Source organism: Megalops cyprinoides, chromosome 5 (assembly GCF_013368585.1).
Source record: "Megalops cyprinoides isolate fMegCyp1 chromosome 5, fMegCyp1.pri, whole genome shotgun sequence".
Classification (NCBI taxonomy): domain Eukaryota; kingdom Metazoa; phylum Chordata; class Actinopteri; order Elopiformes; family Megalopidae; genus Megalops; species Megalops cyprinoides.
Window position 1 is genome coordinate 20421819 of NC_050587.1, and position 19467 is coordinate 20441285.

The 19467-nt window shown below is 40.1% G+C and overlaps 1 protein-coding gene across 1 annotated transcript; it reads right to left on the reverse strand.

Annotated features, from left to right (window-relative positions):
- Nucleotides 1-1045: 1045 nt before the first annotated feature.
- Nucleotides 1046-10518, reverse strand: arrdc3b (arrestin domain containing 3b). Its single transcript, XM_036528761.1, has 8 exons — nt 10030-10518; nt 7058-7139; nt 6691-6838; nt 5721-5823; nt 5295-5551; nt 4618-4780; nt 4181-4323; nt 1046-3949 (listed from the first exon to the last, which is right to left on the reverse strand). Exons 1-8 carry the CDS (start codon nt 10307-10309, stop codon nt 3881-3883), a joined length of 1245 nt encoding a protein of 414 aa, XP_036384654.1. The 5' UTR covers nt 10310-10518; the 3' UTR covers nt 1046-3880.
- Nucleotides 10519-19467: the final 8949 nt, after the last annotated feature.

Here is a 19467-nt window from a genome sequence, read left to right on the forward strand (position 1 = left end):
CCTTCAAGAGTTTTTTTTTCCACAGTTAAGATTCAACAGTAACAAAGATCCTGAGGAAGATCCACCTCAGAATTAAAGCATTGTCCTGTGTGTGCTGCCAAAATAAATTGTTTTTGGGAGCAAACAGTGTTCAGACATTGGTTAAACAGGAAGAACCCCCTCACAGAATTTTGTGCAAATCTGATAATAATAGGGCTACTATACAATAACACCAAGAGGAACTGAATTAACGAGTAGTGTCTCAGCCACCATTCCAAGGAGATGCACGCCAACTGGCTAGGGAGAGACCTGTAAACCTACACAATAAACCATAACATGAGAGGATACACTGCTATATTCTGTTAGCTGCTATATTAGCTGTGTGAGTGTGTTGGGTTTTGAGGAGTAGCTATTCAAGTGTTAAAGAGGTTATTTGATGCACACAGCTATTGCAAAAAAGTGCAGGTACCAAGACTAGCCAGGGGGGTGCTGTTGTGCACATAATTCACCTGCTAAGCATTATATGTGTGAGTGCCCACATTATTGGAGAGCAGCCAAGTTTCCTTTTCTGTTTAGATTTGAAAAGCATGTTCCACCTCCTGTGAAACCCCTGGACTTCTCTAAGCCTATCTTCATTAACATCTGCCAACGGTTGAATTTCCACAGGTTTTGAAACTCAAGATCCCGCCAGTGCACAGTTCAACTTTTGGAAAACCTTCTTTAATATCACCCAAACCCTGGATTCTGCATGTAGAAGCGTAGTTTGACGTGGCATGACATGAGGTCTAAAATGCAGAAATATCACATATTATTTGCGTGAAAGTGCCCCCTGCCCCACCACACCATTCTGTAGAATTGGCTTTATGTAACTGCTCCAAGGCAGTTGTCTAAATTGCAGATTTGTAACATGCAGGATGACATTTAATAGATATAGTCTAAGAATAGTTAAAGAAATTGTTCATTTTATGTGAAAAATATTTTCTAATATAAATGTGAACAAATCCATTTTTGCATAAAACATAGGAAAAAAGACACATGGTGCAATTATTCTAACAAAAAAGCCTTGTTTATTTAACACAAGGAAGAGCTAGACAAATCATTCAGAACAGGTGCTCATCTCGTAACAGAGTCTACACACAATCAACATTCAACTAAAAAAACATATAAAATAAACAAAACATTGATGAGTAACTATACAACCCAACAGTGACAAAACAGTTTGTTTATCAAATCCAAATAATATTGCACTTTGTTTCTAAATGTTTCAGATCCCCACTCAACCAACTCAACTCAACACCAAATATTTTGTTCCTGACGTGCAAGTCAGGAATTTAGCTTCCACTCTGGACAATGCAAGTCCATGTTCCGAACTATGGAAAAAAAAAAAAAAGTAACGTAAGTATTTCTTCAACTTTTACATTTCATTTTGTAGCTTAACCACATGTCAAAAAACAAGACCAAAAAACAATATTAAAAAAGCTAAACAAAACACGTAAAATTGGAAAGAGTCAGTGCCAAGTAACCACTTTAGTGGTCAAATTCATTTTTAACTGACTTTTGCACTCTCGGGTGGGGTTTGCCGAAAAACTAAAGCCATTGTTCCCTACGTCTGACACAAACACACCAACAAAACAAAGCAGTTGTTTGACCAGAAAACAAACAACAAATGCCCTTGGGGGTTATCAACTGCCCCCATCATCAGGGAAAGTGAAACAATGACTCGTTCAGGGATCATCATTTTTAAATTCTTGCTTTGAAGGACAACCTTTCTTCCCTTTTGTCCCTTAGAAAAGTACAAGTCTCATATGCAGACAGAGCAAATACACAAAAAGCAAGCTTGGCCATCAGTGGTATTAAGAACCTCTTCAAAAGAAATAATAATCAGGTAATTTTGTTTTCATCAAGGCCACTATGATAAGATCACTTTTTTCACAAGTCTGTTGGTTGTTACAAGCAATATGATTCTAGCAGTTTGCTGACTTTCAGCAAGATACACACACACACGCACACACACAAGTTAGCTTATCACTGTAAACTTTTATCATACCCATCTCTTTATCTGGGTAATAAATGCATTTCTTTTCAACCCTGCTTGATTAATGAGATTTTTTTTGTCTACCATTTCTTTTTTGCAAGACCTTCACCATTTATGTAATACAAAAGTGCTAATCCAGGTGAGAGGCCTGCTTTATCTGGAAACTGACTTCTCTTTTTTCACCTTTGAATGAGTTCAGAAACAAATGTATTACTCATTCATTCACACCTGTCTTCTTGTTCTGGGAAGTCTGGATTGTGGTATATCATCGCTTGATTTGATGCTACCTTATAGCCTTTCCACAGAATTGACATCTCTGGCTACGGTCAAACTCTCGCCCTTCTCGCTGCACTAGACTGGAGAAAAATGGCAAACAGGGTCACACAGGAGCAGTGGGGATGAATCATTACATTACTTAGCAGACGCTCTTATTCAGAGGGACTGACATAGGTGAGTTTTCTACATATTATCCATTTAGCTGGATATTTACTGAGGCAATTTTGGGTTAAGTACCTTGCCCAAAGGTACAACAGCAGTGCCCCAGTGGGGAATCGAACCAGCAAATGTTCAATTATGAGCCCAACTCAATGCCAGCTACACCACACTGCCGACCCGTACACCACACTGCCGAATCGGGACTGTTGCTCATCGCTATGAGCTGCCTTGCATCTCCTTGCTTGTGCATGACTCTTCTTTTTGTTAGTTTGTCTTTTCTTTCGGCATTACAAATAGTGCAACTGAAACAAAACAGAAGGGCATTTTTTCTTTCCTCCAGCCATTTGGCAAGCGAGGGGACCACCTGAGATGGAGTGCCTTCAGGCAGCGTGTAACAAAGCACCGCGCTCTGGGGCATCAGCAGGAAGCCAAAGAGCGGTGGGAGTCTGTAGCGTGAAGCCACTTCCATCTGACCAAGCCCCTCCCACTCTCTCAGTGTACTCCTAATTCCACTGGTTTGCACAGCTGTTCCCCTTGAGGAGCTGCTGTGCTCTTTGCAGAAGTTGACAAGAAGGCAACTTCTTTTTGAACAAAGATTGTTAAAAAAAAAAGGAAGCCACGCTCTTGCACTAATGTGTCAAGTGTCCAGAGAGCCTGAGGAACGTGACAACAGGCTACCTGGCATTAAGGAAATGCCACAACAAGAATGGGGACAACAGAACAAAATGATATGAACAGCTTCCCTAAGGTCAGAACAGATTTCACCCGGTCATATCAGTTGCTTTTCCTTCGATCCTGTTCTCTGCGTTGTTCATGGAGTTGTACGGAAAAGGAGTTTAGGAGTATAGCCTGCAGTCTTAGCCCTGCACATAAGCGTAGCAAGGAGAAAAAAAGTAGTGTTTTTTTTTTTTAAGGAAAACACAACACAAGCAACAAATTATATGTGCAAAATCCAACATGGGGCATGGAGGACACCAGCCTTGTTTCCATTGCTGACTTCTGCTAAGCACCACAGAAGTTTGTTACATCATCTTTTTTTCCATCCACCTTTTCCACTCCACTCTCCACATGGCTGTTTCGCTCCATAACAGAGTCATTTATGTGCCACAGGTTTTGAAAAAGCTGAGGGGGAAAAAAAAACCTCTAGGCAAGCAAAATTGCGGCGTCTCTACATCTGTCTGCTGTGTCTCATGCCGGTAGGATTTGTGGTTACCCCACCTGTAAGACAGGAAGTGAACTGCCTGTGACATCCTGCGGGTCTCTGTGTAGGGAAGGGGGGGGTGGTGGTTCCGACCTCATCTCGTTTGACATTTGTTTCTACTTTTGTTTTCTCTCGTCCACAGCGAAGGAGAGGATTCCGCTGTGGAAAAAGAAACTGTACGAAAATGAAACAAGACGCCCGACTGCTCTGGGCAGCAAGTTGTGTTTCCTTCAGCGTGAGGGACAGGTGTCGGGCCGCCCTTCTTCGGTTCCGTTAACTTGATCTGGATTTGGATCGATCTGATGAATCGAAGAAGAAGAAGAAAAAAAAAACAACAGGCCGGTTACAACAGTTTACCTGAGGCTCAGTGATATCATACCAATGTTTATGTGAAACACTTAATACATGAAAATAGCATAGACTTTTGTAATTAAATGAATTAACCCTTTGATAAACTGCTCATCATTGCGTAATACAAAAAACTTGTTAATTTTTTTCCAGTTCAATGCAGTGTTGGGGGACTCTCTTACCTCGGAGTAGAGTGGAGGGGGCTGGAAGCGGAACTCATGGATATAGGCAAAGAGCGGTCCCTCGAAGTCATCCCGCGCTGCTGGTACCTCCAGGTTGCCCACTCCCCGCTCCTCAGTGACAATCTCTGCATAGCTTGGCGGTGCTGAAAATGAGAAAGGGATATGAGCATGGTTCTGCCCTATTATGTTAAGAAAAAAGAAAAAAAAAAACTTTAGGCTTTTGGATGACACAGGGGATAAGCCCTCTTCTCAAACTGAATCAGTGAAGAGTTGAAAAATGATTTTGTTTTACTGCAAGTAGCGCACGCTTCACAGTCTTTGCTATGCCCGTTTGCTGTATGGCTAGCAAGGACTGTCTTATAAAAGACTGGAGGGAAAGTTTGGGGAAGATGATTTTGCTCTGTGTTCTGCCCATGACAGCCGGCGATGCCGCATACCTTCAGGTCTCTCTGGCAGGGCCAGGCCCAGCCAGTTCATTGTCATGCTGCACTGGCTGCTGACGGAGGAGGTGCGGCTGCCGAACGGGTGGAGGGGGATGGTGCCGATGACCAGCGGCAGGTTGAGGGACAGGTTCATGGCTCCTGGGATGTCCACGTATACCTGCAAGGGTGGAGGAAGACAAATGCTTAGGACACGGTCACCGCAGATGCCCTCCTACGCTCCTCTCTGACTGACATGTGGCATAAGCTTGATGCTAGATTGTGGGTTAGCCTTAAGTCAACCTCTCGTTACGCAAGCTCAGAGTGAACTAATTAGCACACGGCACGGAGGCTATTAACGTTTTTATGACCTATATTTCAGCAGGCACTCCAAGCTGATCCTATTAGCAAAGTTTGCACAGAGCACCTTGGGTGATCTCTTTGCGTACTTGGGCCTCAGTGGTCACAGGGCAAGTTACAAGAGCTCTTCAGGAACTTGAGCCTCTCACCTTAATGAGTAATGACATCAACAAGTGTCCACCTGTATAACTGCACGTAATATCAGAGCATGACCCTCTACCCGACTGTAATAATGGCCATACAGTCTTTCATGTAGAGTGAGTCCATTTACAGTATGTCACGCATCCACTCATGATCGTATTGATCAAGTAGTGTGACCGTGTGGTGAAACTCACCATCAGGGAGTACTCCACGTGGATGATGCTGCAGTCCAGGATGGAGGGCGACACCGGGGGGATCTTCAGCATCTTCCCGTTCCACGTCTCTGTTTTGCCAGATGATAGAGACTCCCCCCGCAGGTTGGCGACGAGTTGCTTGACCTCCTTCATTTTCCCTTTGGCGTAGAAGGTCTGGGTTTGGTAGACAGCCGCCTTTGGCACAACCATGCGGGATGAGCAGTTTTCGATCTCGGCAAAGATCTGAATCGATTCTCCTGCAAAGGGGACACCATGTCCATCAGCTAAGCCCACATGTTATATTTTGCAACCTTCAGCATCCTCTGACTTGCTAGAGTCAATGTGCGTATTACTCCAGTATTTAATACCCACTCAGCAGAACAAATGTAATTCTACCAAAGAGGACTGCCTGTGTTGTTTTCTTACCTGGGGTGTAGCCCTTCCTTTCAATTTTGGCACTTAAGGAGATGGGGCCTGAGGTACAGAACCAGCAACACAAAGTCTTGTCTTTCGTTCCCGCCTGTGGTGACTGCCGAAAGAACAAACACAAAACAAAAACAGTAAGAAACAAATTACCTTTGAAAGTGATTGTGGTCCCAGATCACCTTCCGCTAGAGGGGCACTAAGGAACAGTTGTCAACAATCAAAGATACGAAATATTCCCAAAGCCATTAATCTGTCAGCTCTCCTGTTCCATAATATTGGAAAAAAATCTTCATTTTAAAGGATGAAATACTATGCTCTAAAAGCTCTATTACAATGTGTTCTTTTTCTCCTCCTTGAGGGGCATTTTTTTAGAAGAGTTGTTTAACTTGTGCTTGTCAAAGTTAAAGAATGTCAGCAACACCGTTACAGTGACGAGAGCAGTACTGCACCCGAGGACATCCAAGACACTTACGAAGACACTAGGATTAATGACACCAAGATCGGAATTTCAGAAGTACACCAAAATGTCATGCCTCGGAGACACTTGTTGGTGTGCTTTCAATACTTAAGCAGATTCAAAAACAACAGTGGGTCATGACCTCGATTTGAAACAGTGAAAAAGGGAAGACAAAAAGGCTACACAATATCAAGGGTGGGATTCATAATAGTAGACAGAACTAAGCATAACTTCCACCAAAGAGACTGCTAATAGGCTTAAAAATTGAAAGGCAAGATAGACTGAAGGAGCACATTTTCAGCTAAATCTGTTTAACTTTACCAAGCAGTCAGTACTGCTAGAGTCTAAAAATGGCAAATCGGGTGATTCAGTGCAACCTGGCTTTACTCTACTAGCTCCACTCTCTGTGCAAACTGGCAATGACAGGATGCTCTGGATAGCCACTGAGCTGGCAGCTGGTGATGACCAAAATGCGCCAGTGATGGCCACCACAGCGAGTTTTGCGACTCTTACCAGCAATAAAGGAGTGTTGATGTCGATGTGTTCAAAGACTGTGAACTCTTTCTTGACTTTCATGGGGAGGAGCCACGGCCGGTGCAGTTCCGCTTTCACCCAGTACCTCACGCTGCCATGCTTCCCTTCAAAGGAGGTAGCTAGAGGTCTGTGCGCAGCAAGACAGAAAACAAAAGGCAAATAAAGGAAATTTTATTCATTAAACATCTCCATGTCGGCCTGCTGCATCATGCTCTTGCTATATTTCAGAACGGCATCAGCACTGACATATTTTAATTTGAACACAATGGAACAATGGCAGCTCAGTAAACACTGGTGTTAAAGGAGTAGGTTCTTTGTGACTTGACAGCACATGAAAGGTACTCACGTTTGTGGAAGCTCAAAACTAAATGCATACTCGTGTCTTCCTGACTGGATAGTAGTGAGGCTCTCTTCTGAATTATCCTCATCTGAAAAAAAGGAAAAAAACAATATTCCAAATACACGTATACCATACCTGGCAAATGCTTTGTGAAGCTCCCTAAATAAATAAAAAAGAACACATACAAAAAAAGAGAATATTTCATTGTTTGCTGAAATAACCCCGAGAACACAAATGCATATTACACAGTAAACATCTTACAAGACAAGACTGCCTGCAATTTCAGAGAAACAGAAAGAAAAAGGACACTTCGTCACACAACAGAGCACTCAAAGCAGAGCACCATCATTGTTTTTCCTTTAAAAATACCAAGGCTTTCATTCATATTCAACCAATGAAAGTAAATTCAACAGAGAAGCCTCCACCTTTAGAAGACACAAAAAGGGGGGAGGGGAGAACCTTGCAAACAAGTTCCTTTATTCCATTTCAATAAACACCCCATTATAATGCTGCACTTGTTTGCCTTGTGATTATGATTATAACACTATTTCAAAAGAACACAATCATGAAAGCAGACACAAAAAGAACAACAACAAAAAACAGCATATTTATTGTTTTGTGAGAGGTGAAACAGCGGTCTACAATGGCAGTTTCAAAAATTAAACATGTTCACGAGATCCGTTTCTTCCTTCTTCCATTTCTTACCCTACAAAAAAAAAACCTCCCTCTGGAGCAGCAAAGACTTAAAATCATGCACACCCAATATGCAATAAATAATTGCTCGTTTTCATAAGCTTGGGTATGCCGTGTATTATTTTACACGATTTTATTTTCCTGCCACCTCAGCACTCCCTATACCATTACAAGCAGCGGAAATGTGGTAAACAAGTGCCGAGCTGCCAATCACAGGCAGACTCGAGCAGGAGAGGACCGGACTAAACCGGAGCGAGCAGCCTCCCCCAGCCGGGCTTTCGTATGCATACATTACACTGTGCGGCATTCAGTCTGTGCAACCTAACCTGTTTCCTCCTCGGGACAGCCCACTAAATGAATGGTGCGAGTACTGCAGGATGGACTGAAGTGACGGTGCAAGTAAGGAACAAATTGTCATCGCTTAGTATTGCATATAGACAGAGACAATTCAGAGGTAAAAAGAAGACACAGACAAGAAAGCAGTTAAATTGATTTCACCTTTATTGAGCGTTGAATTTTATTACAGAACTGTGCACATAATTACGGCAGACATTTATTGACGCCAAAAAAAAAAAAAAAAAATCCTTAAAAAAGAAAACGGAATACAATTAAATATCAGCGATAGCACTAATCAGTTGGGGCAAACTTACACCAGAGGCATGCAGCTTTGAAGCGTGTAAGGAGACTTATCTACAAAACAGTTTTCCTTAAGCGTAAAACAAACTAGAGGCATTACTCCTTTTCAATCAAAAAATACATCTTTCTTATGTTAAATACAATAGCCTAGGACAGCGATTACATCGAATGATCAAATGTTAGAAGCATTTATCTTTTCACTTACTTCTCCCTATTTTCAAAAAAAAAACTTATCAGTTGAAAATACAGCTAGGCAACAGGCTAAAAAGAACCAGCTCAGTCAATTTATTTAGCATGAATAAGAAAGCAAGTTTGGGTGAGGGGTGCAGAACTTGAACGTGAAGTCTTCAATATTTTTCTTGCCAGTGGGTTCTTGCGCGGCAAATTGTAAGTGGCAGTATCAAAATAGCACATTGTATTTCCGAGCCCAAATCATAACAGTAAATTTCTCGTTATGACTTTTAGTACTCATAACACCATTGCGAGATCCCACAGATTTAGACATTAGAGCAAATGATCTCTCCATGTAACTACTTTCAAAGTGATCCGGGAAGCAAATGTGAATACTTTCATTAAACGGTAGGTGAAACAACGGAGCAAATATTCGTCACGAATTGCAGGAAGTTGTTGACTTCAATATTCCAGTGACAGGTCAAATACAAAGTTGCGTGCTCTACCAGTCACTTTCTGCAAAGGTATGAGGTCATTGAAGACACACGAGGACTTCAACCAATCCGGGAACAGAAAGGCGAGCCCCCGCACCCCCCTCCTCCTCCACATCCAGTTTCTGAACAGGATTGAACCGCTTTTAACAAAGGGTGGAAACTTAAGGAAATCATCTTTGAAAATGTGTTTCTGGACCACAATTTAACAAAGAAATCGGGAAATACGAAATGTATAACCACTTTAATCGTTTACGATTTAGTGTTATCATTTACGTGACTAATTATGATGAATTTGTAACATTTTACTTTTGCCGCATCGTCTGATCTTAAAGGCAAACCCGTCGTATCTTGCCAGTTAGCTGGTTTGTTAGAGAAATTTCAACTTAATATTAAAGTTAATGAATGAATGACTTGGTTTTATAGCAACCCCCACGACACTGCACAAATTTCACTTAAAATTAAAGTGTATAATACTTGTTTGAACAAGGTTAGCTAGTTCCTTTCACTGCGCTGTGTTCCTTTTGATTCATAAAGCAAGTGATTTCATGGTTTGTCAGGTAGAGCAGCCTTGTTAACCAGACCAGTGCGTTAACTTAGATACACTATGACTTTGTAAGCGAAAAAGCCAATGATTTATACAAATGGTCTGTAAAACTACAGGTACTCATTAGATTACACTTCAACACATTGGCTACAAGTCAGTGAGTTCAGGACTAATATGAGTCATAGAGCTGTGCTAAAATTACAGCACACCAGACCTAGAAATGCATAAACTGTTAAACATTCCAACAGTATGTTCAGTAGTATTTTGGTCAACTAAATACACGCTAAAGCCAATTGCTGCTTGACAGCGCGCATACTCAAAAACACATAGAGCATCACCTATGGATAGCCTGTGGCTTAAGACTTGTACAGCTAGCAAGCTTGCTCCAGACAGGTACATTTCTTTGAGATAAACGGCACAAAATGTGGTTATCCCCTTACCTCTTTCATGTCCAATTAAGATGTCTCTATGGTTTAAGTATTCCACTTCTTCTGTGTAATTTTGAGTATAGGCAGTGTTGGATCCAGCATTGCGTGATTCAGTCCAACGAACTTTTGCAAATCCTTTTGCGTGAATTTTGAGAGATTTCACACGGATTTCTCCAGTGACTTCAATGATCACCCTTCCTGAGACCGAATCCCCACTTGAGAAAAGGGGGATGTTGCTGTCATTGAGACAGTCGTAGCTCACGGTGAAGCTTTTCACCTTTCCTAGCACCATGGTTGTACGAAATTATTTAAAAACAGTATTAAAAGTATATGAAAATGAAGATCTCATAAGAAATCAAATGTGATCTTTAAACACTGATCGGTGCCTCTGCCCTGCAAAAAGGCTGCAGGCAGGATCAGTGCATTCTTCGCAAACAGTTCATTGAGATCTCAAGGCTAAGTAACAGCGCGATGCTGTTATCTCACACCAGGTCGCGCTACGGTCTCTGTACAAAGACAGGCTGCGCTTGTTCCTCGGTTCGTTTTAAGCGAGGATTCTATGAAAAACAACTGCACTGAGCATGTGCAAAGCATTTCAGCCGTCCTCTCCTTCCGCCTTCTAGAACAGAGGGGGAGTTTTCGTTCTGGGCTCGACGCCAGATGAGAAGCATGCACGAACAGCTGATAGAGCTGTATGTAGGTTTGCCTGCATGCAGGATGTATCTTTACCCTAAACCTTGTAAATGTATAATGACAAGGCGACATGTTTATTTTTCATCAGTCCAGCAAGTAAACCTTCTATACTGGGTCGTTTAAGTAAAAAAGCCTCCAACTAACATCAAAAACTGAATAGCAAGTCACAACAGAGCTGAGCTGAGCCTCAGTGTTATTCACAAATTGATTCCTATTGAGACATTATAAACGGCAAATCGAAAAGCAGAAATGTTTGAATACTCGGAGTTATAAAATACGGAAGAATTTTGCGATAATCATAATACAGACATACGTCTGTATTAAGATTATCCCGAAATTTCGACCACCACTCCTTACCCTCATCTTTGGTATTACCATGCTTTACACGACCGATTTCATGCAATTCTGAAGATAGCAAAAGCAAGCGAGTTAGGAGCCATCGATGGCGCTTTGATGTTGTAGTGGATATGTTTACAGCACCCTATGATTTCATGCATTTGTTGCCACCTAAAGAAAGTATTATATACGGCTGGACACGCTGCAGAACGTAGGTCCGAACTTCTACCTCCCCCTCGCGAGGAAAAATATTTTGCTGAGTACACACTGATTACAGCACTAAGAGCGTCATCTAGTGGAGGGTACAATAATTGCTAACTGTTCACTAGCGAAATTTCACATTTTCCTTTATCCATTCATTCATTTCACTCACAATTTTCATTGTTTTATGGTAGGAACCAGAAATAAAACGGATAAGGTTACCTTAATTTCAAATGATTCATTTGAAGCGCATTGTATAAATTCTGTATTCTTTTAATGTTATTCGTATTCATTTATTAGTTATTTCTTTCTTTTCAAAGTTAGTTAGTTTGCTTATTTATTTATTTATTTATTTATTTATTTATTTATTTATTCGTTTGTTTGTCTTTCAGCCTGCTGCTTACACCGTCATATTGGCGTCTCGCTTTCGGAGTTCAGTCACGAAGTTTAAGGTGGTTGGCATTTTTGACGTAGTAAAACCGACCTCTAGCGTTCGTGCTTGGATTCACACGAATACAGTAGAAGGCAGTTTAACTACTTATGTGTATGTGGTTTATAAAGCAATAGCACATACAGCTAATGCGACCTAAAAAAAAATAAACACCTTTGGCATCTTCAATGAGACCTACTGAAACAATTCAGAACATGGCTGCTGATCATGTATGGAAAACTGTATTGTGCCTGATGAAAGAAAGCATTCACTTATTCGTATTGTGTTCATTACATATGCGTCTTGTGATGAGATGAACCCAGAATGTCTACATTAATATCCTTACATACATTGCCATGTAGTTACAATGCAAAGAATACAAGCCTCTTGTGGATATTTACAAGAAAACATTTTTTTTTCATGTCTCATACAGTGGATCTAGAAAGTCTGCACACTCTTTCAAAATTTCTTGTTTTTATTGTTTTGAGGCCTGAAATGAAAACCCATTAAATAATATATTTTCCACTTTCATTTAGACACAGTAACTCACAACATCAAAGTAAAAAGGCAACACATTTCTGAATATCAATTTAAAATTTCAAAACTAAAACACCTTGGTTGCATAGATTTATGCACCCTTAATAATGGGAGTTGTAATTTTCCTCAGGTCTAACCATTCACCATCCACATCAAGCCCAAAGCTAACTGATTTCACCTATGACCAAATGAAGTGGTACTGATTAGTTTAGGATAACATCAGCTGCTTCTGTAGGTTTTCTCAGCAGGTTTCCCTGTTTCTTAGAACATTTTCCTTAAAAAAAAAATAATAATAATTTTAATGGTTTAAAGCACTTAAAAGCACTTAGCAGCTGGCTTGTACCTTGTACCTTGTCTGGCCAACCACTGAAACATAGTCATTCAGCACTTCTATTACTGTGACCCCCTGTACAGCTTTTGCTTGTGCTGTACTCTGCTCTCTCACTTGCAAGTCTTAGATAAAAGTGTCTGCCAAATGAATAAATGTAAATGTAAATTTCAATGTAAGGAAACAAATAGGGAACAAAATCTCTGGGATTGAACTGTTGAAAGATACAGATCAGGAGAGGGTTATAATAAGATGTCAAGGGCCTTAAGTATATCATGGAACACAGTAAGAACAATAATCAATTAATGTATTAAATATGTCATGAGTTAAAGACTGGCAAACCTAACTACAAGGCCCTGCAGGAAGTGGTGTGTCACTTTTGAAAACTGAAATAAACTGAAATAAACACCAATTTAAGTGAACCATTGAAAACTACATTCAAACTATATTGCCTGGCTCAAAATGAGCTAAACTAAAATAGAAATGATCATGGATTATTTTTAGCTTTCATTTTTGACCAGGTCCCAAGTGTGGAGAGATTTTATAATTTTTGACATGATTGAAAATGACTCCCTTTTTTGTTGATTGTGATTCTGTTGCAAGATGGCTGTACTCTCTACAAGGCCTATCCTGCTCTCACCCCTGTTATTCTAGTTGTTTTGAGTAGGGGCTGTTGCCGACTAAAAAATAGAATAGTGGTGTGATTACCATTTTTATATCATTAATTTGCTGCTTTGGTTATTGTTATCTATTTGCAAGGGAAATGCATAAGAACAGATGGTTTTAACACAAACACACACACACACACACACACACACACACACACACACACACACACACACACACGCACACACACACACACACCTGCACATGCCCATATTGAAATCTCAGTGATCCATTCATGACAGATGTTCTAAGGATTTATTGTGATATAAAAACATGAAATTTTATTAACTTTGGAGACAGCTGTAAAACTAGTTGTATTAACTACCTTATATTTCAGTATTTATGCATACTTACTGCCATCTACTGTTCATATACAGGTACTGTCATAAAAATATTTTCAAAGCAGGAAACCCAGTGTGGCGCAAATCATGAATTTGCATGCCTGCTATGAAGAATAAACCCATTGATATGGCTTTGCTGGAAACCTTGGCTTGAAAAGAACCTGGATGAAATTCAGACATAGCACATGGAGTAGGCCTCTATTATTTATCTTCTGTTTCATGAATGAATCAAATTTGAATTGATCTAGGCTATTTGTTAGAAATATGCCATTCTTATCTTTACTCTAAGCATTAACGTCAACACGGCCAACTTCTCTTTTTTCTCATTGTGTGTGATAACTTTTTCACAGATATTTGTAGTTCACATTATATTTTACCCACAAACACAACTAGATCATTAAGAACATTAACGTAGAAAGGCCAGAAAAAACAGTTATTCTCCCCCAAAAGAAGTGTATTTCTCGGAGACTGTTCGTTAGAACTCTAGGATTGAGACTTTTTGCTCCCTTTGAATCAAGACAAGTGGTTTTACAGTCTTGCAGTGAGATCCATGTTTTGTGAACCCTAAGATTTGATTCCTAGGTAGAACTGTTGTATAGTCTGAACAGCTTCATAAAACACCCAGCTGTGCAAATAAATGATATAAATGAATATGAATGAATGAATAGAAACTTGATCTGCATAGGGCTGTCTGCTAAATAAATAGTCAATAAAATATATGGGGATGGATGGGTACACAACCTGTTGCAGTTCAAGATCATGAAGACTTCTACATAAGAAGGTGGAGACTCACAGAACATAGGAAAAGGAGTCGCTCACACTTGAGAATAAGTTTTGTGTTGTTTGTGTGTGTGACTCATGTAAAGGGTTAGGGCAGAAATGCAGAGGACTGCTGCCACATTTTTTGTGTCTGTCTGTCCCCCCACAGGGCTTCAGGACTTGGGGCATCAGTAGCCTCTCTGACGTGCACCTGCACAGCTGATGCTGATTAAGTGCATCCAAACTTTGGATTCTTCTCCTTGGGTAACACATAAAATAATAATAATATCCACTTGTCTCAAGGATGTTTTAGGTTAGGGGATAAGATTTGTGACTTGTAGATTTAGCTGTCTCCTCAGGTTCAAATCTCTTCTTTACAAAAGAAATCAAGGTCACAAAGTAGCAATGGCCCACAACATTATCAAGGTGATGCTGTAGGCTATATTTAGGCTATTCTTGGCTATTATCGTACATAAGTGGAAAAGCACCAAATAATGTGTGCAGTAACCTGCTTTCCCTGTTGGAATCGTTATTGACTATAAATAAGCACCATCAATAAATGTGTGTGTTTCTCAAAAATCAACAATACCTGAACCAAGCTGAATGTACGCTCAAGTTCAAATTAAATTCAAATTCAAAGTCACATCATCTGTTCGGCTGTTAGGAATCTCATTTGGTTCGCTCATTAAAATGGAGACATATAAAATCAATAGACAGAACAAAAAACCTATCCAACAGTAAAAGACAAAAACAGCATAGTACAAATGGCATTGACTGTCTCTATAGAAAGTGCATATAACGTTAAATAGTTCACTTTGAATTTAGGGACTGGATGGCCTCAGGGTAAGCCCTTTTGTGGAAATGTGCAGTCCTAGCTTTGATAAAACTGAGCCTTCTCCTTGAAGGGAGGGGCTCAAATGGAGAAAAAGTATATGAGAGTGGTCACCTGTGATGTTCAGAGCTTTTTGTCTTAAACGGGTTGGATATATGGAGACCAAGTATGGTAAAGTATAGCCTGCTAATTTAGAAGTTGTGTGGACCATTCTTTCTAGCTGTTTCTCTTCAAACAATGTTAGGTTACCAAACCATACAGTAATTGCTGAAGCTAAATCACTCTTGTCCTAAATCACTCTTACCCTATAAAACTGATAAAAACCATTGCATCTTGAGATATGCTAAACATGGGCACCGTAACTGTATTAAAAGATGAGCTGTAATCCATGACCAAGACCCTGGCACATGTCATTGTGGCCTCTCTGCACTGTCAGATGGAAGATAGAATGGAATGAGCCCACAGAAAGACTGTGTCCTCAACAGACTTGTTGGCCTTGTATGCAAACTAATACTTTTCTAGTCATATACAGATACCGGCACACGAGGCAATCAAACACCTTTGTAATATCTGACGTCAAAGCCGCTGGCTGTAATCATTTATGGATGCTGCATTAGATTTCTTTGGCACAGGTATAATGGCTGCAGATTCAAAACAAGACCTTAGTCTCTTGAAGTGACCCCTTCCATTTTGCTTATGGACTATGTTACTAATCTCGTGTTTGTGAATGATGAAGGGTAGGGGAGAGGGTTCTAGTGATATAGTAGCACTTTGCTGAGGGTGCTACATGTCAAATCTGCGATAAAACTCAACTTTAATGTGTCTGGGAGTTCAGAGACATTGTCCAGAGCTACATTTTTACTCTTACAATCCTTTATCTGTTTCAGACGCTGTCATACCCCATTTTACTGCCCTTTTACTGTCCTGCTCAGCTTGCACTCCAGTTGGTTCCTATAATGGGCCTTTGCTTTCTGTACTGTCCACTCAAATTCTGTTTGGGGGGGGGTTGACTGAACCTATTCTGTTGCTGTTTTGCTATCTGCTGTAGCCCCAGAGTGGGGAAAAAAACAGCTGCTGGCCAAACAGTTTTGTTCTTGTCTGGCCATCACCATTCCTGTCTTCTTGCCACAGGTTAGTTTAAGTTTGACAGGTTGCATAGGATTTGGAAATGGACTTTCACCTAAATGTACTTTGTAAACTTAGATTAAGGTGATAGATGAAGATTTTCATTGAAATTTAGTTGTAGGTTGCTGTGTTTTATAGCTTATATTGCACTAGCTCATTTGCTATTTGATTCTGCTATTTGCCCATCCAGATAAGGGTATCTACCACATAATATCAATGAATCATTCTAAATTAAAATGATTTATTTGTCATTTCCAAGCAATATGGATGCATTACCAGCTATATAAAATAACAAGTTTGCACTAAAATATTCCTATAGACTACAGAAAAAGGCTTCAAAATTTCAAATGAGTATAACAGCAATATAGAACAATATAGTTTCGGTCTTATTATTGTACTGTTTGAACATGGGGGAAATATTAAGGAAAATCAGGATTGGTTTTGAAGTTATTTTCTAAGCAAATGTAGACTTCGGTGCTTGGCAATGGTTCAACTGGGATATCAACAAGGGACAATCACAGACAGACGCATTGTTAATTTTGATAGGAGTTCTTATGATGGGATTGTTCCAAGTGTCTGATTTAGCTGAGGCAGTCAGTCTTTAGTAAACACAGCACCATTGTGAGGATGTGGTTTGTGTGATGTGAGGTATCAGCATGTTCTCTGTGCACTACAATGCAACATATACTTTATTGAAAAATGTGCTTGTCAAGGGTTACATGCATAGATTACATAGCACATTATCTATTCATAAAGCCAGATATTTTTCTGAAGCAACTGATGTTAAATACCTTGCAGAGGACCAAAGTGGGACTGGTCCTGTTTAGTATCAAGCTTGCAACCTTCTCAAGGAGATAGGGCCTGCCTCTAGGGAACACTGACATGATATGCATGATGACCTTATTATGCAACCGTTAGAGTGCTGGACTTTGAGTTCTGAATTGTGGGTTCCAATCCATTGAGTGGGAAACAGTTGTTGTACCTTGGAAAAAATGTCAAGACTTCACACACATTTACACACACATTCACAAATGAGCACGCGCGCACACACACACACACACACACTGTGCTGTTCTGCTTTTATATTATCACTTATGCTTTTATATATTACTATAGGTTAAGCCAGTTTTTTCCAAACCTGATCAGGTAACAAATGGCTATCCCAGGATGCTGTGTTTTGCTCACTGCAAATCAAGCTCTCTCTCTCTCTCTCTCTCTCTCTATATATATATATATATATATATATATATATATATATATATATATATATATATATATATATATATGTGTGTGTGTGTGTGTGTGTGTGTGTGTGTGTGTGTGTGTGTGTGTTAAACTAAAAAGTGACAATTTTTATTGATTAAAATGGTTGGGGTAGAATTGGACTACATCAAACCAAGTGATGTGCCACAGCAACTCTATATTTCTGTCAAAGCAATGACGGCAAAGATGTTAACAGGCAAGTCGAGCCATTCTGAGGGCAGATTTATGAAGGGTTTCTGCCTTCAAAAAAGTGGTTGTTTCTGGGCATTGTCACTTATCAAATGATTGTATATCATATTCCTCTGTGACGGTAGAAATCCAAGGCACTCTGTCCCTGTCAAAGCACAGGTTATAAACTGTGTATTGCTCCTGTCCAAAATGCCCTGTGCACTCAAATATTTTCTCCCTGCTCTTTTACAAGGCACAGCATTGTACCTTGGGTATCTCCAATAGACACCTCTGTGTCTCTATTGACCTGATATCAACCTGATAGCCACCACATTCACTCTTTAAATTACAGAAGACTTTTACAGTGACCTGTAGCTGGCTTCTCTAATCTCAATGAATCGGAAAAATAACTTCATAATTCAAAGAAAGCACATTAGCGGGGACTATATTTTTGATACAGTCGCAATATTATACATACTTTGTCAGTACTTCAGCTTAAGGTTTTGCTTGTGTTGTTTCTCTGTCTTCCTGTCTGTCAGTGTGGGTGTGTCTTTGTTTTTGTTTACAGCCCCATGTGTTCTGTCATCCCACCTCCTGTCCTGCCTATCTGCCCTTCTGCCACGCCCACCACCTGAAGCCCGCCCTGCTCACCTGTCCCCTGTTAATTCATTATTAGTCTTTGTATATATACCCCTCCGTTTTCTTTGCTCTCTGCCAGTTTGTCTCAGTGTGTTATCCTGTTTTGTTTCTGTCTGTTTATATCTGCATGCTCTGTTTTTTGACTCCTGCTTTGCCTCTTGGATTGCTCTTCTTCTCTGCCATTTTTGGAATAATTCTCTGCCTGGTTAATTTGACTTTCTGCTTGTATTCTTGGGTTTTGACCTTGCCTTGTGTTTTTGGATTTCTGCTTGTTTTTGTGGATCTTCTGGTGTTGACTCGGACTGTTTTTTCGACTACTGTTTTGTGGCTTGCTGTCAAGTAAATGCCTAGTTTGGCATTCAGGTCTGCACCTGGGTCCTTCCACCTGAAAGCCTGCCATACTTAAAACACAAGCATGTCACATCAATACCATGTCTCAAAACATAAAGCGTGATAATTACATCAATGTTCATTCTTGATTTAAACTGGTTATTTACAATTAGCCATACTATTATCTATATTCATTCATTGTATTTCTAAACAATTCAGCAGTCACCAAGTGAAAGCTTACACTGAATCTATCTGAAGAACAGGATTATAAACACACGTGCAGACTTGACAATACAGTTGCCTATGATTGATTGGCTGATTTGCTAGAAAGAGCTAGGCAAATTATGTATCTTCAGATCAGCTTTATTGACAATTATAGCATAATACCTTCATTAAATGTTCCTCCTCCTCCTCCTCTGTATCAACAAGCAGTTGTCAGACTAGACTACTGTGTTGTGTACCTGGCCGACCTGGCCGACCCCCGTCTTTCTGACCTCAGCGTGGTGGCATGAGCTTCCCACAGTGGTCAGGGCGATAGAGGCTCCGACCATGTTCTGGTGCAGTCCAAAGACTTACATCTTCAAGCTGGCACCTCTGTGTGTTTATTATAGCACTTATGATGTCATTAATGTTTTTTTTATTATTACAGCATTCTATTTCTTGATTATTGATTAGATTATTGCAGCACTTCATTATCAGCATGACACTCTTTGTTGTTACACTGTGACATCACGGTTACACCTTGATGTTTTCTGTATCTACTGTTGTAGTCTTACTGGATGCATATGTGCACTTTGCATTG